The 23,128-nt window shown below is 38.1% G+C and overlaps 1 protein-coding gene across 1 annotated transcript in view; it reads right to left on the reverse strand.

The window, feature by feature from the left end:
* ME1 (malic enzyme 1, NADP(+)-dependent, cytosolic) overlaps window positions 1-23,128 on the reverse strand; it is a 139,063-nt gene that overhangs the window by 112,063 nt on the left and 3,872 nt on the right. Inside the window, exon 2 of the mRNA XM_009887468.1 lies at window positions 20,212-20,361. Within this exon, the coding sequence (XP_009885770.1) occupies window positions 20,212-20,361 (150 nt within the window). The remainder of the gene's footprint in view (window positions 1-20,211; window positions 20,362-23,128) is intronic.

Below are 23,128 nucleotides of genomic sequence, written 5' to 3' on the forward strand. Positions count from 1 at the left end.
TATGGTGTTCATAACCACTGTGCACAGGAAATGCTAATGTTCAGGGATCTGAACAGTCAGTCTTCAGCTATAGGAGCAAACGAGCATTTAGTGTTATTTCAAGACTCCCTTCTGAAAACACTATTTATCCAGCCTCAGCAGCCTGAGTAGCACTCTTTCAAGTGCCCAAGTCCATCAAAGCTGCTCACCAATCCCTGTTAGTAAATGCCGTGCTTTAACTGTTACTATAGTTAAAAGTAACATCAACATAGCAGAGACAAATAAGTTACAGAACGTTATAGTCTACAATGTGAATTAGCCTTAAGACCAGAAAAGTGACGAAACGAACCTGAAAGACAGCAGCTGTAAGGCTGGCATTTGACATCTGGGAGAATGAGGTTTCAGAAAAAAAAGGATATGGTCTGGAGGAGTAAAAGGCACATAACTGCAGTGACACAAAGATTCAGATGCTGTGGGATTTTTAAGTACAGATGTTAAAACATTAGTTAAAAATAAATAATGATGATGATGATGATAATAAAAATTTTAAAAAAAAAGACAACTGGGGTAGGTAGCTGCTTAAGTTTATCATTTCTTCTGGTGCAAGCCTCAGCAACCTGCAGTGCTCCAGATGCTGCACGTCCAAGGACAAAAGTAAATACAGTATCCACACTATGCTCAGGCCTGTCCAAGAGCTTGGATGTCCATAGGTCTGCCTTGTCTCTTTGATGAGGGACACTGTGTGCCTCAAAGAGCCTCATCCAGGTTGCACTACAGTCAGAAGAACTGATTCAAACAACTCCACGGGTTGCAGGAACTTCCAAATGGGACTCCCTTTGCTCACACCTCGTGTTTTCCTTCCAGCAATCTTAGCTGGCAAAATGTCACAACCCCTTTGGGCTGGGTGCATTTTCAAATACAGCCAGGGCTGCCCAGAGACCCGACTTCAGGTCTCAGCACATCCCCTCTTCCACCCCATGTGGGATTAGGGAAGTGGGGAACCAGAGGCTGCTGTTCAATAACTTGCAAGACGGCGAGCCGTAACACTCCTGATCCATCTCTGGGCAGGGAACAGATCGCACAGAAGTTGCCCCATCTGCCCTTCTGCACCTGAAACAGGCTCCAGAGCATGCATACAGCATATGTTTTATAAATGGTAACACAACTGAGCGTGTGAGAGTAAAAAAAGGGACAGGTTGCCCATAGCAAGACAGGCTGAAGGCAAAGAAAAAGGAAAAGACAAAAAATCTGCACATCCATGCTGTCCTATTGCTTTTCTCCAATAATTCTGGACTCTCCCAGCCATCTGAGAGCCTGATTCTTGCTACTAAAGCATGTAATCTCTACATTGCTATTTGACTGTATAAAGACTTTTGCAAAAGGAACCTTTTTTGCTTGAAATGTTCTGCTTTCACTTTGTCAGAATGCCAATGAGGTAAACTCAGGCTCCAGAACTGGGCAAAGAAGTCAGACTTATGTACAGTAGGAAGTAACCCGATGAAGTATCTCCTCAACTGCTCTCATTCAACACAAAAAACATTACATTGTTAAAATGATCTCAGTAAAACATTACAAGCTTTACACAGCAAAACTTTAAACCCAATTTTATATGGTACATAAAGCAATTATAGCTTGTCGCTTCCCTAATAATTCAAAAGACTTCATTTTGGAAACCATTAACATCCACCTCAAACTATTTCAGATGAAAATTAAGAATACTTCACAGTAACAGCAACACTTCGTGGACTTTGTCATAACAGGCTTTTTGCATCAATTATATAAAATACTCATTACTGTATATCTAGATAACACTGTTTTTAATTACTGCCTCACCTCCTTTACTTACAAAAGGAAACAGCACAGCACTTCATGATCTGAATATTCATCCTTTTCATACAGCAGCAGAGTAGATCAAATCATATCTTCTTTATATTCACTTCTTAAACCATGAATTTGTTGATTTAACTACATTCCTAAAGTATCATTTATCTAGACAATCAGCTTTTATGTATTGTTGCTTAACCACATAACAGCAATTCAATGGGATGCATTTGTTTGAAAAGGAAAAGGCAGACTTTGAGAAATACTGTGTTTTAAGAGCCAGAGCTGTTTTGCTCCAGAAGCTACTTAAATCCTTCTGACAGTTGCTCAATAAATAACTTAATTACTTACACTCTAATAGACACAAATAGAACTATTTGAAGATTGTAAATGAGAGACTGGTTTACCAGAGCCAGATCCATTCATTTTTAGGACAAAAAATAACCCACTGCTCTGCTTCAATAGGTATCATGTTTGTATTATTTTATGTTAATATTAACTGTGTAAAGAACTGTCAACAAAAAACATCAACCATGTATCTACTGGGAAACTTGCAATGCTAATGATGTTTTTTTTTAGAAAACCTTTTAAATGTTATTTAAACTGTGAAGTACTCAAACAAGTGAGATCACTGTCCTTCTATTTACTTCAACCACTTGTGCTGCCCTGGCTCATTGGAACATGGAAAATTTCCAGCAGTTAGACAATAGCGTGCTTTAAGCCAGTTTTCCCTGACCTTTAAATCACCATCATTTGCTCTCAATAATCATTAACAAGGACAAAACTGAAGACTTATTAAAAAGGCTTCTTCTTCCAGCATATCCTACTCAACTTCCACTTTAATGAAGAAGTCACTTCTGAAAAGAGACATTATCTTCCATTTGTAGAGCTGACCTTATCTGCTGCAAGGGAACCAAGGAAACCACCCAATTTATGTCAGAGTGAAAGAGCAGTTCTGAACGCCAGGAGCTGCAGTGCTAAGAGGTAACTGGTCAGAAGGCAGGAAGTCTGATGTGAAAGTGTCTGGGTTAAACTTGTCACACAAGATTGCCAGCAAGAACCCAGGCACAGAGCAAAGATGTTTCACCCAGGCTTGAGCTGTCTGTACGGCATTGTGCAGGATCTCCAAGACCCATATCCCAAGGGTGCAGAGATCACAGCATTGTTGAGGTTGGCTAGGACCGCTGGAGACCACCCAGTCCAATCCCCCTTCCCAAGCAGGGTCAGCTACAGCAGTTATTTTGCTTTGGCTTCCCCTCAGGTAAAAATTTGGTACGGACCATGAATTTTCCCTAGTTTTCAGTAAGGAGTGTTAGCAGTAAAAAGAAAATAGCTGTTCTAGCAGAGCTTGCTGTTCCTAAGATCAAATGCTTTTTGGATGGTGCTCCACTCCAAACATACGCAGAAACCTACTCCTGCTTTCAGTGGAGACCATATCAGCTGATAGCGATTGAAAATATGTCTCCTATATTTTAGCACCTAAAGGTGGGCATAATACTCTGAAAAAGTAAAGATCTCAATTTACCACCTGCACATTTTAAGATAAAACCCAAACTATTTAATCTTAGGACAAAACCAAACAAGCTTTCACATCACAAGCATTACTTTGAGCAAGAGAAGTAACAAAGAGACAGCAAAGAAGCTATTTGAGCCATTTTTAAATCTTTACAAAATGGACATTTTCTTCCTTAGAAACTTTTAGTTTGAATAGAATTGAATATAGGTACAGCAGGAGTATTGTGCCCTATAATTACTAACATGGAAGAGATTAAAAATAATGCAATTTGAGTTGAAAAGCAAGCAATTATTCAGCCTCAGTTATTTCATAGACTATTCTCCTATCATTCACAGAAATTAAATTCACATAATTTTCTGCTTAAACTTTAATTTTAATATTTGACTCAGTTACAGACTTATTCAAACAGAAAAAAATGATGACCTTAAGTTTACTGCCTGCTAGACTGTACAGCGTATTCCTTGGGTTCTCACAGTGAATCAGTGATCTCTCAGAGCACCATCTGAGGGAGAAGCATAAAGTCCTGCTGATGCAAAATAATCCATTCTGCATTCTCATACATCCACACTGGTTTTAATATTCCTGCAAGTTACTTATTGCACTGATTAATATGGCTGGCTTACCTGTGCCCCAACTCACCATTAGACAGGGTAAACACAAGCGTGGTGCAGAGAGACCTGCAGGAAAGGCAACTCCCAAAAGAGCACCAAGAGGGACAAAGGGTACTTGCACCGGTGTTCAAAAGCCACTTGGATGTGAAATTAAGTGTTATTTTAAACAGATGACTCCACCAACACTGACCAACCTGCCTGAGGCGGAACACTGACCGCAGGATCAGGTGCCAGTGGGAAGATCCCAGCAGAGTCCATTCTGTCCAGCTGTTCTGCCCCTGTCCCATTTTGGGCCTGCAACCACATCCTCGTGCGAGACCCTGGGCTCAGCCTTCCTGGACCTGAGCCACTGCTGAATGGCCTGCAAACCTATAATGTATCACAAACTGGGGAAGGAAAGAAAAGAGAGTCCGCAAACTGCACCCTCAGCAAGTTGACAGACAACACCAAGCTGTGTGGCGAGGCAGACACACCTGAGGGACGGGATGCCATCTGGAGGGACCTGGACAGGCTTGAGAAGTGGGCCCGATGGAACCTCATGAGGTTCAACAAGGCCAAGTGCAGAGTCCTGCACCTGGGTCAGGGCAACCCCCCATATCAATACAGGTTGGGGGATGAATGGATTGAGAGCACCCCTGCTGAGATGGACTTGGGGGTAACTGGTGAATGAAAAGCTGGACATGAGCCAACAATGTGTGCTCATAACCCAGAAGACCAACCGTATCCTGGGCTGCATCACAAGAAGCGTGGCCAGCAGGGCGAGGGAGGTGATTCTGCCCCTCCACTCCACTCTGGTGAGACACCACCTGCAGTACTACCTCCAGCTCTGGGCCCCCAACATGAGAAGGACATGGACCTGTTGGAGCCATTCCAGAGGAGGGCCACAAAGATGATCAGACAGGCTGAGAGAGTTGGGGTTGTTCAGCCTGGAGAAGAGAAGGCTCCGGGGTGACCTTATTATGGCATTTCAGTACTTAAAAGGGGCTTATAAGAAAGATGGGGACAAACTTTTTAGCCGGGCCTGTTGCGATAGGATGAGGGATAATGATTTTAAACTAAAAGAGGGTAGATTTAGACTAGATACAAGGGAGAAATTTTTTACAAGGAGGGTGGTGAAACACTGGCACAGGTTTCCCAGAAAGGTGGTAGATGCCCCATAAGTGTTTGACTTGTTGAGACGCTTCTCTTTAAAAAGCATATAATAACTGAAATCTCATAGGTTAGAGCCTTAGTTAAAATCGGAGTAATTTTAAAACACAGATATTAAACTAAAATGTTTTAGAAAATTCAATGAAATTTTACAAGAACTGGTCAAAATATAGATCAATTGAGTTTGAACTCCAAAAAAGTGCTGTGGTAGTAGGTCCTTGGTATAAGAAGGGTTTGGCTGTACATCCATCCCACACCCAATTTTTACTGTTTTCTTTTGGCCTCTTGATTTTAACCAATTTGTTAAAATTACAGCACCTATAGCAAAGCTATAATAATTTCCATCATTCTTTGTCCATATTTTCTATTTGCAAAAATGAAGCTTTAAAAATAGAAAAATGTAAACAGCCTGATCAGCAGCACTATTGCTGCTCTTATTTCCTGTTAAATTTACAACTTGCATGAATGTATAAGACAAAATTTTTAGGAATGTACAACAGCATTTAACATGGGAAAGAAAGCTGAAGGTGCAGCTCTATCTCAGAGAAACTGAGGCATACATGATTATTTCTAATACTGTGTTATCTGTTGTTAACGAAGTTCCAACATATCAGTTCTTCTCTGAAATTCTTCTCATGTGGAAAAAGTATTAAAATTTTGCTAGCAAAACCAAGGAAATGTATATTTATATTGTCTGTACAATGTGTATTTAATTAAAGGGAACTGAATATATTTAAGAATAAACTAGTGATTTTCTGACTCAATTAAAAATTACTAGAAGTCTTTATCAGAAAATTTGAGAAAAAAATTATATAGACGGAATCCCAAGGTAACATTTTAAGCATCTAACATTTGGAATGTATCTGGCCCACTGTCATAAGAATCAACCTCATCCATTAGAGGCAAATAGTCTTGTATTTTCCCTCCTTTTTATATAAATTCAGTCATGACCTCATGTAAAGTTTTTCATTACATAAAGTCAGTATCAACATTTAGGGGGAAAATGCAGCATTGCAATGATATCGGCTAATACAAATGGCTCATATTATTGCTAGCCTTTACTACATACCTACAAAGCAGCACAGGATACAGAATGTATGTAGTGAGGAGTCACGGAAGCAGTCATACGGGGTGAGGAAGGTATTCAAAAAGTATCATCTAGCAGTCATAGTAGAAGTGTTTCTGAAATGTTGTTTGTGAGCTTCCTAGCTATTCAAGGGACTTGAAGGCTCAGGTCCAATGCAAAAAGAGGCATAGACTTTTCTGAGGAAATTGCCACTGAAAGTCTATAGGCCATACATTCAGACATCTTTCAAAGATGACAATTGTTTCACTGTGAAGCTTGAATGCAATGTACCAACCACTTGTCAAATGACTGAGGTTACAACCATCCTCAAGAAGAATCTCGTTTCAGTGCTTGCACTGGAGTGTTTTTACTTTCTATGTGAAGTGGCAAACTGAAAATAGAAATAGGTACACTGCTTGCAGCAAATGGAAATAGGACAGAATTGAAATCTTTTTAGATTTCACTATTTACTTGAGAATCATGAATCCCCCATGCTTGTATTCTAGTTACTTCATAGAATGATGGAATCAAAGAATGGTTTGGGTTGGAAGGGACCTTAAAGATCATCGAGTCCCAACCACCCTGCCATGGGCAGGGACACCTCCCACTAGACCAGGTTGCTCAAAGCCCCATCCAACCTGGCCTTGAACACTTCCAGGGATGGGGCATCCACAATTTCTCTGTGCAACCTGTTCCAGTGTCTCACCACTCTCACAGTAAAGAATTTCTTCCTGATATCTAATCTAAATCGACCATCTTTCAGTTTAAAACCATTATCGCTCATCCTATTGCTACACTCCCTGATAAAGATTCCCTCCCTATCTTTCCTGTAGGCCCCCCTTTGGGTACTTGGGAATAAAGAGGCAAAAATGAGAACAGGTTTTTGACCATCTTTGTGCCAGACATAGGTTCTCATTCAGCACAAACTGAAGCTTGGTTTCCTTTTTTTCTTGTATTTCTCAGTACACGGTTCCTTGGAGTCTATCCCTTATTTCTGCCTATTGATTTATGCCTTCCACATTAACGCCTACCTTTGGCCAGAAGTCCCTGCTTTTCTTACAAGAATTACTTGCTTTGTTCAGTTTACATGTATTTGAGCTACACTCCCGGCAGCCTTTCATACACCTACAGCTGTTTTCTAAAAAGTACTGGTTTTCCTGCATGTGGTTTAATCACTTAATACTCATTAGGTGAAGAAGGTCCTTATACAAAGCAGAACTGACTTGTGATGACAACACTTAACTCAGAGAGCAGTGAGGCTCTCTGATGTTAGATGGTTAGATGCCTCACTAATCTTTCTCCACCCAACTGCAAATTACACTATGTTAATGCTACGTTACAATAGATTTGGTAAGGTTACTATGACCTGGTCTATTTATGTTTGTTTTAAGTTTATTAGAATTCACATTGCTGATACTTTTTATTGAACAGCGCACATAAGAAAACGGTTGTATAAAGCTATACAACTTTGCTAAAAAGGACAGAAATGCCATGCCAGAAATAAAAGAGTTTATTTCTATCCCTAAATTTTTGTCTCTTGCCTTTTCCAGAAGCCTTGTATCAGCAGGAGCATATGGCTGTCTCAAAAGCAGCGTGTAAAATTCCCCCAGACTAAAAGCATCTAGCTGTAAATATAGAGAAACACAAGATATATTAAAACACACAATCATCCCGCTGTTATGCTCTTAAAGGCTGAAAATCTTTATGTCTTCTCTTCTCTTTCAATTTTCCATTTTAAGGACTATTTACCCTATCTATTTAGAAAGTTTCTAGACAGAGACAGAAAATGATGTTAGAATATCCAAACTACTGCAAAGTTAGAGTGATTTTGCTGGGCTTCTTCCCTCCTCTTTTGGACTTCACCAAATACAGTTAGAGCAATAACTGATAGGGGTTTTTTTAAACCTACTATACCTTGTATTGGAAATATAACAATGAGACAATGTTGGACTGCTGAGTAATAAGAGTATTTTTTGAACAGAGAAGCTGCTGAATGTGTAAGCAGTGGATATGGGTGGTGCTGAAGGACGTGCAACAAATGTACAGAAAACGAGAGCTGGAGAAAGTCCAGTGTAATCAAACTCCTAAAGGAAAACATCCTCTGGACATGAGCTGGGATATATACAGAATGAGCTAATAAAGCACGGTAATGTTTCTAAGTCACTGGTGTCTTATTTGAAATACTACTGATACGTCATTTTGCAACATCAGGAGACAGCAAGGGGAATTACTGGGGACTTGGAAAAAACTCTGCATCAAGGCAGAGAGCAGGATTCCTCTATCTCTAAGAAGATCTCAATATAAAAAAAAAACCCACCTCACACTAAATGCTTATCAATCACACGTAATAGTTCACTGCAACATGCTTACGGTGCCTACGCATGCATCCCTACTGCTGGTGATACCTATTTGCAAACACATGTAGTAATACCTTTTTTGTTTTATCCCACTGATGATATGTAAGCCCTTCCCCTTCTACAGCATAGACCTCGGAAGGGAGAAAAAGGCACACACCTTTTTCTTAGTACTTCTAAAGCAATGAATTGCAAGTTTAAATAGCACACGGAAGGGTTATTAGATTAGCCTTAGATTAGATAATTAACATTAAAATCACTAAAGAACCAATACTGATCCCAATATCAATACAGAATATGTACAGATTATACTCAGTCCATTCTATCAGTAGGAAGGGGTGCACTCCCAGCAGTGGACAGCAATTGTCACACACTGCGAGCACTACAGCTTCAGGAGGAAGGGAAGGGCTCAGGGGACCGACACCAGGGCACAAAGTTCTCAGGATCACAGCCATCCAGGGAGGGAGAGTGAACTTCGCAGCAAACTTTCTAATTCATAGTGAACGTGACATTCATGGCATGAAATACTCCTGTTGGCCAGCTTGGGTCAAGTGCCCGGGTCTCGCTCTTCCTCATCCCTGCACCTCATGAGCTCAAACACACAGAGATCTTGAAACCCCCACACTATAGCTGGCTACAAAGTAAATATTTTCACAAATTCAGACACCAGTCTTCTAAAAGTGCAGTCTTTCCAAGTATTAGAAGAGAAATTAGTCCTGTGTCACTCACAGGTGTGTACACACTTCACATTCCAAGAACAGCTAACAGCCACAGAAAAGCAGCTTCTTCCTTTAAGTGCTTCTCCATACGTTAATGCACCCTACTAAGCAATTCCTGCAGGGCTCGTCCTGGGGGAGGGTTACCTCCTCTAGGAGGGTTTCAGAACAGCCACTTTCATAAAAACTGAGGGACTGCCATCCAAAATGCAAAACCAACTTTGTAACTCCTCAGGAACAACAAGTTCAGCGTAAATGTTAAACAGCCATTAGTGCTGACTCAGCAAAGAAGTCACAGCTGCTACTTAAGTTGAAAACCATCAGCTGAGTCCAGTTGTGCAATGAACACTTATTGATAGAAAGTGATTTCATTTTAACTACTTCATAACATCCGTGCAACTGTTGTCGCTCTTCTTTGACAAGAGAGTCCCTTGGTTGTCTCAGCACGCTACAAGGTATCATGTAATGTCATTGTAAAGATGGACATGACACTGAATATCCAGTTGCAGCAATCGTATATTTTATTTTACAAGCAGTGCTTTTATATCCTTTTACCTGGATGCTTATCTGTACATATACTCTACCATTCTGCTTTTGCCCAATCTGCTCTCACATCACACACCATCCAGCCAATACAACTGTTGATCACGCACTGTTCATGCTCTGGGAAAAGCCAGGGTGTTAGCCAACCCTTATCTTGTTTGCTCAGATCTTTTCAGCATTCTCCAGTCTCTTCAAGGGTACACGGGTATCTGCTCAGGGTCGATGTTAAACTTGTATTTTGATCCCTCAGACCAGCTGAGGTCTCCCACAATGTCTGTCTTCTAAAAGGATCTTTTTTTTTTTGTCAGTCTAAAAGGCTAAGCATGCCTGACACTGAAGGTGTGCACAACAGGCTCAATAAATAAGCTGTGGCTTCTCCTCACTTCCTAACCTCTTTTCACCAAAAACCATACCATCTGTGGAGACACAGATAAAGCAGTTTCTAACTTTATAGTTTCTGGTCATATTTGGCTGCACTGAAAGATTTACCTCATCTCCTGCAGTAAATCAGTTGCACTGCTCTAGAGAGAAGCCTAGGAGTAAACTAGCATATATGTCATTGACAGTGATGTGGTGGCCAGAGTCCAGGAGCAAAATACGGGGCAACTGAGACTGATGGCAGAAATACATTTATTATTACTAAGTATGCTCCTAAAGATTAAAATGATCTGTTCTCTCCATGAAAGCCATTCAAAATAACGGGAGTTTGAGACCTTTGGTGAGAAGCCGACATTAATATACTGAAGATCATTAACAGCAAAAAAGTTCGAGTCTCCAAGACAAGGGATTCAGATCTTAAAACCAAAATTATCACCTGCTGTACTCTGGAGCCACCAGTATCAGTGCTACGTCTCGCTTTGAGCACTGTCTTAGAGGATCTGACATCACTAGGATCATCCACAAAGGGACTCCCACTCTCTGGATAAGCAAACCCAAAAATTCAAGTTGCTGTTCCAAAGGCTGATGCCACATGTTCATGTGGCACAAGCTGTCAGTTGTCTGCGTTGTCCTAAATCAGTGCTAGGATGGTGCAGAATTCCATTCCACTGACATGCAAGCTATTGTCATCTGAAGGCCACAACTTCAGGGCTGTCAAAAGCCCCTCAGTCCGGAAGGGTGGCAACTATATCATTTTCCGGAAGAGGTAAAGATAAAGTAACATCCATTTGCAGACATTGTGTGGGATTTGATAGTCTGTCCTTGAAAAGGTGTTGAACTAAAGGAAGTTATGGCTCTTTTATTGAAGCAAGTAACTCTCAAAAGGTTTGTTTTGGGGGCCAAACGATGTTGACAATTAGGGGGCTGTATAAATCTGGCAGGTTGACAGAGGCTGTTTCATGAGGGGAAAATTTTGGTAGATAAATATTGCTTGAACAGAGTAGGACAGAGCCAATAAGTAGACCTCATCCCATACCTGATGCTTTAGCATTGCTCACAAGTCTCTAGCCAAGTAGAGGTGTGAAAACCAAATAAAATCTCTGCCCTTAAAGTACATTTCATTAAGAAATGTACTACTTTGGGAAATCTGGAAGCTTGTAACCAGAAGGCAGTATTGTGGGCTGGTGTAGAGTCAAAATCTCCCTAAAAACTCAGAAAAAAAAAGGAAGACAGCAAAGATATGGTTATATATGAGTAGAAGTCCTAATTACTGATATGAAACAGTAACTTGCCAAAAGAGTATCACTATTTTTAGAAGGCAATGATACAGTTTATTTGTTGAAAAGGATACAGCCTACCTTTTATGTGCTATTGGCACTAGAGAAAAAAGATTAGTCAGAGTAAAGACATTTAACTTGGGATCGTGTACTTTCTGTCCAGTCTTCTGCACGTAGATCCACGAGACGACTGTTTTAACAAACCAAATGAGAAGGATCTAATAAGCACAATAACAATCACACAAACTGTCCTTCCCATGTGGTGAAAAGCATCAGTAAGAAATGTCTTTGTCTCAGAAGACTCTCTCGGTAGGATGCATAGTGAGAAAGATAATCATCATATGCCAAAACCCATAGACACGTGAGTTCCCATTGGCTCAGAGTGCAGATGCCCTTGAAAAGATAAATGTGAGTCCTCCAAATCTGTGGAAAAGGGAGAACTTTCTGTTCTAATCTCACACAAGAGATGCTGGAAAAGTGTAAAAAACAACAGTACAAGCCAAATAAGGACACAGATCCCCTGCAAATATCCAGCGTGGTGTGAAGTGGAGACGGAAACAGACTGGTATGGCTCATATGATAATTTTGGCACTCTTGCACAGAAACCACCAAGAATGATGTTGTAGAAGGGGCCTGAAGCTTGCTAGCAGTCTTCCACAGAAGACTGTACTAAGAGGGGAAAGAAAATGACTAAACACTGACTGCTGCCAAACATTTTGAGAGTCATGTTTTGAGTAAGGATGGCCTCATTTCCTCCTGCTCACAGCCCAGATGTACTCCCTCCAGAAAAAACAGACCAATGCACCATCAAGAGGTACGAACTTAGGTCTGAAAGCCAGAAATTCCATGCTTGTGATGTGTTTTAGGACAAAGCTGCTTTTATGACCACGAAGTCTCTAGAAGATTACCTGCCCAAGAAACAATCTACACAGCTCCTGAGAGTAGGAAGAGGCTAACAATAGGTAATTTCACACAAAATTAAATGAAAGAACAGCTCAAAGTGTGACTTCTGCAAATACCATCCTTCCACTGTGACCATATGTAACACCTACATGCAAGCACCAAAGTAGACACAAAAAATAACACCACATTGAGGCCACTGTATTCCATACTACTAGGTCAGGATGATATATTCCCAGTTTAGCATAAACTAATCATTCATGATTTTATTCTAAGGTGCAAGTTTAGTAAAAAGAGAAAAATTCACACTGGTGAAACTTTCTGCCAAAATATTACCAAAAGCTATGAATTTAACACAGTTCAAGACAAACCAGATGACTATGTACATATAACCTAATGAATATCCTAATATTTTCAAAATCAAGATACAACTTTTTTCATTCAACTATTTCTTTGCATTGGCTTAACATTTACAGATCACTCTAAGACCACAATGAGGCAAACGGACATTTTCTGTGCAAGATTCTCACACCTTCCCCTGCGGCAGCATTACTGGATGCTGACAGACCAAGTTGAATACACCTTGGGCACAATCCAGCATAGTATGTTTCTGAAGACAATCTAGGAGAAGAGAGGAATTCAACACTCTCATGCTGTGCCAATTCTCCTTTTCCAACTTTTCAGAGCAGGGTAAATGAGATGCTAGGAGAATCTATTAGCCTTACTTTGGAGCTGAGGAAGCATGCTAAACTAAGTTTTAGCTTGATGAAGGTAACAGAGCAGATGAGAATCATGCCAAAGAAAAGAATTACTGAGTGTCTCGAGATGTCATAGTGCTTGAATTCAATGGAAAGGCTATACAAAAAAATGACCAAAAGCTGACTGGAAAGTGTCAAGTGTTGTCATCTTCACAAGACACAAAAGTGAAAATGACGAACCAACATTTAGTACAAAAGTGCTTGGTGAGGGGCTGCAACTGCCATCATCATCAAGCTTCTGAAGTCAATAAGAGAAAGATTGTCTAAAATTAGAAGAAATATTACAGCTATGCTAATTATCTGCTGTAATGTTACAGAATAGCTTGCCACCTGAGCCATGTCGTGAATACACCCAGCCCACACCAGCGCCTGTTGGAGAATGGAACTCCAACAGGCTATTTTCAAAGAAGCATTTTGCTTTACTTTATGTCTTTATTGCAACACATTTTGATTTCAGAGACTGCCCTAATGATCAAGCCCTTACAAGATTTGCTTTAAAAAACCCCATACTTTCTTTTTTTAACTTCCAGATGAAAATTGTGCACAGTTTTCAGAGAAAAAATACTAGGAAAAATAACTCTGAAACTATTGCTTTGTTATATATTTTCATACCATTTTATATTACATAATAATCAGTTTTAACTAAATGAAGGTATTAAGATAATTATCCATAGTACCAATCAGATTAATAAAGTCTCTAAATATATATATATATCTTTTTTGCTTGGGACAAAAACATCTAAATGTGCTGAAAATATCTAAGGGGGCAGTTATACTAGTGAAGAAGTTAGGTCAAATGAATCCAGACCCTCTGGTCTCAATCAAGAAAATACCACATATCTGAGGATAAGACAGTCACAAAGAAGCACCAGGAATTGAACATTCTTTGCTTATGTGATCCAAGAGTACTTGACAAGTTTCTGGCCTTCTGTAAGCCAAATCTGGTTTCTGAAGAGACTTGGATGTCAAAGGCATCCAATGGAATTAAGAAAAAGAAAAATCCAGACTCCAGTGAAAGCCTTATTAAAAACCACCAAAAAAAAAAATTTTAAATGTACCACAGGATCAACCTTGTGCTGGCAAACAGACTGCAACTTCTGCCACCAAGGTCTAATATTTTGTAAGTTCTGTCACAGGAAATAACTATTTCCCTATTCTCTAATTCATCTTCTTTATAAAAAAAAAGTGATGCTGTCTTGCAGTTGACAATCTCAATATGTAAACATTACTATGTCAACAAAAAAAAAGAACTGGTACTTGCAGCATTTGTATTCAATAAAGTGCATCTGAAGTACTGTAAATGTAAATACATACAATAAATGTAAATACATAGATTCCCTTTGAGGAATATGAGGAAAGGAACAGATCTCAAATTTGTATGTGCTGAGTCAGTCACACACTTCAGTGAGGAGGCAATCTGGTATAATATCAGCACTTGTGAACTGAGTATTTAGCGTGATAAATTGCCTTCTGAAAAGTTGGTATCAAAGACTGTTAATAACATTACAAGCGCTCTCTAAAAATTTTAAAAGAGCTAAACACCTTTTTAAAATACTTATTAAAAGTCAATTCAAAATGTAATCTTACTTAGACTTGGGGTGAATAAGAAACCTCTAAATGTGCTCCATCTAGTCATTTGTGAGGAAGAAAAACAAAAAAACCCCAGAGTTGAAAGAATTATTATAGATAGAAAACTGTGACAACACTTTGCCGAACAAGACCTCCTTCTATACGGGGGAAAAAAAAAAAAAACAAAAAAAAAAACCCTTCAAAGCTAAGGCTGACATACTTTGCCTTTTAAGAGACTGCATCTGTATCTTCAATATGCAGCATCTGTTTCGATATAGCTGCTTTAAAAATGGCTCCTAGTCAGCTTGACAGCATGTGACTGCATCGGGAAGTTATTTCAGAGGAACTTTGCCGTGCCTGTGCGGCTGCAATAGTTACCAGGACTTGCTTTCTTCATATTCTGTTTGAAATGGCTTTTCCTTCTAGGAATGGAAATACATAAACAGTCACCTAACATTTTAACAACATCTAAAGTCTTCAGCATAGCAATACTTGGCAATTTTTCCTCCCCTCTCTGAATGCTGAGTTTACACCAGAACCTTAAACTCATGGGTGTTCTCTATATGATGTAAAAAGTTGATTTTGGATTCTTAGAGGAAATTTCCACTGAACTTTCCCATATTTATTCTTTTTGGATGAATAAAGCAACTGAAAGAAATGTTATATTTTAGAAATCCATTTATAGAAATAGACTGTTTCTTGGTAAGTCAGCAAAAGTTGTCATATGTATGTACACACTTGGTGCAACCAAAGAATTTTTTACTTTAAGAATTTATTTTTAAATTATAGATAGAAACTCTGCACAAAAAAGTGACCTAATAGAGATTCTCAGATAATGCTCTTAATGATAGCATGATCACTGCAATAAAACAACAACTCCATTACATTCCCAGTGTAAGCCTTTAAAGCTTTTATCTGTACAGGTCCAAATTCCTTCTCTGACCTACCCCCTGGAGGACCCTCTTTCCTCCCTCATCCTTCTTAACGGTTGTGAGGAAGAGCAGAGAAACTGGTCTTCTAAATCATTTTTCTGTAACTATGTGGTGTACTGTTTATTTCTAGAATAACGCTCTTATTCATTAAACTGGTGAATTTTAAGCTGAATATTCACAGCGAGTAATGCAATTTTGAGTTTTAATTTTACAAACAAATGTCAATTATCCAGACGAGCTTCAAACCAGTGAGTCAAGTTACTCTGCAGCTGGTTCTCTTGAGAAATGTTGCTTAATCAGCTGGTCAGCCACAAATGTTTATTCTATAGTTGCAAAATACTGCTTCAGGATGAAAAATATCTCGCCTGAGCCAGTGTCCTTCTATAACTGTAAGCACATCATGTGAGCCCATATAGTCTTCTAAAAACATGTCAGGGAGTCAAAGAAGATGATCTCATTTAACGATCCCATGAGACACCTATTTTTTAACTCTAAATTAATTTTCATTATTCCTTGCCTGAAGACATAACTTGTGATCCAGGGTCTTCAAATTCACTTCACAACATTAAAAAATCTAACCAAACGTAAAAAAAAAAAAAAACATTACAGATTTAAACTAAATAATAAGACGTCCTTGCAACATCCAGTGTGATAAATATGATCTGCAGCAATTGGGTAATTTTTACTTATTTACCTATATAAACAAGTCTGTTTCTAATAGGATTTTTGTTTAACTATGAAATATCAAACATCTTCTGAGCTGTGGGAAGATGCAGTAGTAAAAATATTCTGAAATAAAAAAAATTCTGAAAGAAAAACGTTAATTTAAAGTAAAGACAGCATTTCGATATGAGTCAGCATAAAAAAGATATACACAATTCTTACAGATAAGACCTATCTTTTAAGGTATGATAAGATCATACCTTTTTCCTGAATTGTAACAGCTGAAAAAAAAATCAACTAAAGAAAAACATGAGAATGTATAGACTGTACTAAATTTTTCTCTTTCTGTATTTTAAATTAAATGTTTATTTTTTCTTCCCTGTGAGTTCAGCTCACGGACAGTACCATTTATGAGGGATGCTGCTATATAATGCTTAATGCTAAATGAGAAACTCTAGAACATAATTTCAAGCCAAATGAAAACGATTGCTTTGCACAGTTGGTTTTGGAATAATTTAGAAAAGGGTTTTCTTAGAAAAAACAGATCTCTGTAACAGAGCACAGTAGAAGATCACAAAGTTATTTCTTAAGCAGCAAAGAGTCTATCAAAGGGGAAACTCTTTACAGTCCCTTCCTTTGAGACCTCTAATGAACACTGGCATCAGCTGTGTTGCAAGATGAGAGCAGGTAGTAAGATAACAAGAACATAACAATTGAAAATTTACGGGGAAGAGTAAACATCCGACTCAGCAGATGACATTTTGTTCTTAAGAATAAAAGTATTTATGAGATCCTTATTAGGCAGAAGAAGATTATACGTGTTTTTCAACCATCTTTACTTAAATAAGTCATTAAAACACTTCTTTGGAAGTAGTGAGGCAATTCAGAGGACTAGAAATAAAACAGACTTTTATAAATATGTTATACGTCTCCACAGACAGTCAGTCATGTATGTAAAGCACACATGTAGTTGGAGAAGCAGCAGACAGATGAATATAGCCAAGGATGACCTCAGTAGCTCAAGGATACAAGAACTGAATACCAAAAGCCACATCAGTTAAAACATGATTTAATATTGTTTAAAACATATTTCACTCATTAGCAGCTCAACTGCAGTGAAAAACATGTGAAACACCAAATTATGGAATGTCCTATAAAGCTATATATTTTTAAGTTAAATGATAAGGGAAAGAAGCTATCTACGCAGTATAATCTGCCTTGAATTTGATCATTTTCCATAAGGAAACTAACACTTTTTTTCACTAAAAATATTAGACTTCATTCCAATATTGGTAAATAAAATCATACTTTTAAGAACATACAAATATGAGTATGCTCAACAAGCACTTGGATCATCACTGTCACTGTACAGAATAGCTAAATATACCATCAGAATAGAAGTTCACTATCCATGTTCCAGAATAACAAACTTTTTAAAGTAGAACAGAGGAAAAACCATGGGGAAAATAGGAAGTTAGTATAATGTTATTAATATGCACTAGTAGTTTTATACTTCAGTCATCTGCTGAGCTGAGAAAGTTCAGCTTACTATTCCAAGGCCCGCACAATGTATGTATTACTGCTATTATGCCTTGCTTTTGAAAGCTTTTTATATCATATTTGAAGCTAAAAGGAAAATAAAACGTAAGCTTGTGATGACATACATTAATGATTCAAACAAATCCATAAAATTTTAAAGCCTACTCAATTCTCATTATAGGAGAGGTTAAAGAGCAGCTTAGTTGCATAGTGAAGAACTCAGAACTTCTTGTTTCCCCGTATATCTGTGCTAACTGCATATCTATAGTATAGTTTGTTTTGTTAACTATACAGATCCTTAAATTTATGCATGACAGAGTAATGTGAACCAGGATTTTAGTCTTAATATCTAGAGGAGAAAGATTTAGGGCGTCTTTCTAAGTCCACTGCAGATAAAAATTCCACCAAATAAAAAAAAAGGCAGAAAGTTGAAATGTTTCCTCTCCCTGTCGCCACCTCCCAAATCAGTTTTTCTCCATGTCTTGAGTGTGTTTAGGATCAGACTGAAGAATGGAGTTCAGGAGTCTGAAAATCTCTGAAGGGGGGCTGGTGGGTTGTTTCCATTGCTGTTGCCAGCTGTTTCTCACCAGTTGCAGACTGACACTCAGCTGAACTGTTGTCTAATTTAACAGGTTTTATTTTCTCCACAGATGCTTCAAAGGCTTAGGGAGAAAGTGAAAAGTACATGGATGAGCAGAGGTGCTCCTTCTGCAATATCCTATACAGCAATGGATATCAAAACAAGGGGCAATGAGACCAGCTTAGGCAAAGACTGAATTTCTAGACACATTCAGCACTTCCTGGAAGACCAATAAAATCACCGTGGTGGTAAATACTAAGGGGGAAAAAAGGAGATGACTTTTTTTTGCTAGGGGAGGCACCTAAGCCACAGATCGTTTAACAGGTTTAAGTAAGCATTCTTGAGGTCTTTTTGAACTTTTTAGTGTGTATAGAAGTGGGAATTCTTATTTCTGCAGTTGGCCAGATGGTCCTGACTCATCCTGTCAGTCACAAGGTCAAAATGATTTTTAACAACAACAAAACCTTCATTTCCTTGTTTCCTCCCTGCATACCCTGACAGCATTCTTGTATTCCTCCCAAGCAGTCAGCCCCTTCTTCCACCTATTGTAAACTCCCTTCTTCCACCTGAGCCTTTTCAGAAGGTCCCTGCTCAGCCAAGCAGGTCTCCTTCTCCCCTTGCCTGATTTCTTTCTCTTTGGGATGCACTGATCCTGAGCTTGGAGGAGGTGACGCTTAAATAGCAGCCAGCTCTCTAGAGCCCCCTTACCCTCTAGAGCCCTTTCCCATGGGATTTGCCCAAGCAATTCTTTGAAACGATCAAATTTAGCCCTCCTGAAGTTTAGGGTTTCAACTCTACTTGTCATTTTGTCTATTCTACACTTAATCCTGAACTCTATCTTCTCATGATCGCTGCAGCCCAGTCTGCCCCCAACCTTTACATCCTCCACCAGTCCCTCTTTGTTTGTGAGTATCAGGTCCAGTAAAGCACCTCTCCTTGTAGGTTCCTCCACCACCTGAGTCAAAAAGTTGTCGTCAATGCACTGGAGGAACCTCCTGGACTGTACGTGCCCAGCTGTGTGGCCTTCCCAGCAGATATCAGGGTAGTTGAAGTAGTTCCCTTTAATATTGCAAGCTTCTTATTTTCGATCAATGCCTTGACTGTAAAAAACCTATTTCTGTTAACAGAGCTATGCACATACAGCTCATTTTTCTCTTCCTTTGCCAGAAAACTGTACGGAAGGCTCCAAAGTGTTGTTCCAGTTTGCACTTGCAGGCGCACAAGGTTCTCAAACAGCAACCGCCATAAATCTCAGACTCTGTGGGCTGTTGTTCAAGGGGCAGAGGGAAACAGAAGCATCTACCCTTCTTTCATACCACTTCCTCATCACTCTATAAATACAGAGGCTGTATATAGAATAAAAGCATTCCAGTAACCAACCTATGACACAACAAATTATTAAGCAGTGAGACAGGCACTTTTGATGATTATTGATTATTTTTAAGATGTCTGTAGGTACATATATAATGCATCCTTAGTTTGTATATATTATTTTTATATATTTATGTATAAAATACCTATAATATTTATACAGGTAAAAGCCTATGCTCTTCAGGTTGCTAAGACAAATCTAAGTCTAAGGATCCATTCTTCTCTGATCTTGTAACATGCAGCTAGGATTCAAAAGAAGTCAGTTAATGAGATTAAAAATCTACCCATGTTTTAATACAATTAAAACAACCATTTGCCCTCTTAATGCAATACAAATTTTTGTTCAATGTAGACCAAAAATGTAGTTTGAATTATCTCAATTATTGCAGTTTTGGCTTACATTCAGCTATGTTAGAAAACCCCCGCCGAAATCTGCCAAGAGGAAAATAAGATAACAATTACTTTTATTTGAAATATAAACTTACGTACCTTGGCCTCCGAAATGCTAAACCATATTGTTGGCAAGCCAGTCCCACAGTGGGAGTATAAACAATAGGCATGAACCTTTCAATGTCAGAACTCAGCACTTTATAGAAAAGCTTTTCATTTCGATCCTGAAGACTCATTAGTAGAATATACCTGTGGAAAATTACCTATAATTAGACAGACATCAAGTGAACATATAAAGTAAATTTAGAAATACAAAGGTGTTTAGATAATTAATTAAAGCTATGTTTGTTCTATAACAGCTTGTTTCTTCTTAAAAGTATTTAACTTCCTCCTTGTCTTAATAGCACAAATAGCACAGACACAAAGGATAACAAGCTGGTTGAGACAGAGAGAAGCTGAAGCCATCACAAAGTTGACAGACTCTACACACTCAAGGAAGCTAATCCCTCTCAGGTATAAAACACTGCTCCGCAATTGAGTATTTGGTCTGTCAGAACCTAATCTGTACATATTAGTTGTTCCACTTGAAATAAGACCATCATTAAATAAAAATTAAACAAGCTTACTTTCTTGCCCCTAAAAAATGAAACTAAAAATGTTAGCTTTTTCTGCTCTTGCCTTGATAGAAATTTCCCTTAAATCCAGACTAATACTTCAAACAAATACTTCAACTGCATACTGCAGGACAAAGCTTTCAAAAACAAAGCACAGACATATGGCCTTTCATCCCTGAAGTCTCTGTTTGTAATGAAATCTGCAATGTTTTGTCTCCTAATGGAAATAAATTTTTTATTGCATTTGAAGAATTTTTATATTTATTTAAAAAGAAAACCAATGAGAAAAAAAAATCAGAGAAATGAGAGTGAAAAAAAGTTCATGCTTAGCTTAATCTACTTTAGACTACCACCACTCTAATATTGAATAAATACATTATTGCTCCAAGATCCCAACCAGGAAGATGAATTTCAATGCTGAGTATGACAGATTACATGAGTCTATGAGTGATTTCAAGTTATGCTGGTTCACACAGGTATGACTCCGGTCACTTTCTGAACACTTAATATTTAGGAATTTGATGATCCTAAACCTCGCCTCTCTATTCACTAGTTTTAGCAAGGTTAAGTATTCCTTTGAAAATTAAGTAGTCTTCTCTACCAATAAGCTCACATAAAAACTTTAACTTAATTTATGTATACAATTTATGTAGGTTGTTGGGTTTTTTTTAATTTACAATGGATTACTAATTACTTATACTCAAGAAGTTTAATATGCCCATCAACTTATTACACAAGTGTTGAGGAAATGTATACCACACATCCATTCCAAAAGCCTGGAGGTTTGTGTGCTTAAATATTAATCACATGAACCTTCCTTCAGCATACTCATGCTTCACATGCACCAATAAAATCTAATTCATACTTTAGGAAGACACAAATATAGCCAGGTAACTATCAAACAAAGAACAGTTTAGTAAACCTGCATTTGTTTCATTCAAGATCAGCTTGTATATATACCCCTGTATATCAGGGAAGCATTTATTTCATGATCTGCTACATAAACTTTTAATAAGCACTATAAGCAAGGCTAGTGCAGGCAGTTTGGCATGTCATGACTGTAATGAGGTGGCAGAAGTGAGGCAAAACAGTGTCCCTCTCCCTGAATCACTAAGGCTACTTTAGACCCTAAACAGATAAAGGTCTAGAAACCAAAGAGTTGAAGATGTACTCTAAATACCATTACCATGAGGCAACCTGAAACACCTTCAATATACACGTTATTTTTGAATGTTCACCAAGGTTAAATTATATCTTGTGCTTGTCGTTCTCAGCTACAAATATACATACATATTAATTTTCTTTCATATTATTACATTTCCCTACTAACTTGTCATTTTCCCAGTATTTCGTTATGATACAGCGTATCTTTCCACGTCCTTGAATTCTTGGAGCATTTTCTTTATTAAAACCTTTCTCCTGAGGATGATTATCCCAACGTTTACCTTGAAATACAAGCTCCTTCACATATAGTTGTGAATACATTTGAAAAGATTCATGTTGTTTCCAGAGGATCTTGAAAGCCATGTTAGAGAATACCATGTGTACCCTGGCCTGCTCTACACCGGAGACTGTAAGCATTCATGCAAGCCATATCACTACATTTCAAAGCAGTTGCCAGAATATGCTTTTTTTCTTTTTATCACTTTCATTTAAAATGAGATGTGGCTCCTTAAGATTTAAAAATACCTTTTCATCATCCTTTCTTATTACTCAGATCAAGCCTGGATTTTAAATGGGGTAAAGACATGACTTACAAAAGAAAACAAAAGTTTAGCAAAAGGCTTCCTCCAGGGCTTCAGATCAAAAAACTATTTGCTAAAACTCTCCATTTTGTTTTTACTGTCCTATAGCATTAAACTGTGGGTTTATTTTCTTATTTGCATTTATCATGACACTTTTATATTCAGGATATGCTAAAGAAATTGCAAAGATAATAACTGCATACTACATAATCATATTTCCAAATATTACATACTTGGCCATATCCAAATCAGCTTAAGAAATATTATTATCAAGTGAAAACTTTTTTCAATGCAATTGAAAATTGCAATTGAATTTTCAGTGCAATTTTGATCAGAAGACTACTTTTCAGTGGCAGGTATAAAATATATCTTCTTTCTCAGCATACTAACTTGCTTACAGGTATCAACTTTCTCAAAAATTCTTTCTTAAGGGGAAAACGAAAAACACTTCATCCTCAATGTGGTGTTGGTTATAATGCATTAGATAACAAGTATGCATCTTCTACCAACATCCAAGTAATCTACACAAAGCACAAAATGGTTTTCAGTATTGAGTTTCAAAAAAAGATATACTTAAAATGCAGTATTTAATGGAATCTTTTACTGAAGCCCACATTTAATCGAAAACATAGTGAAAACAAGCAATAAACAAATGAG

This window comes from Charadrius vociferus, unplaced genomic scaffold, assembly GCF_000708025.1.
Source record: "Charadrius vociferus isolate BGI_N301 unplaced genomic scaffold, ASM70802v2 scaffold185, whole genome shotgun sequence".
Classification (NCBI taxonomy): Eukaryota; Metazoa; Chordata; class Aves; order Charadriiformes; family Charadriidae; genus Charadrius; species Charadrius vociferus.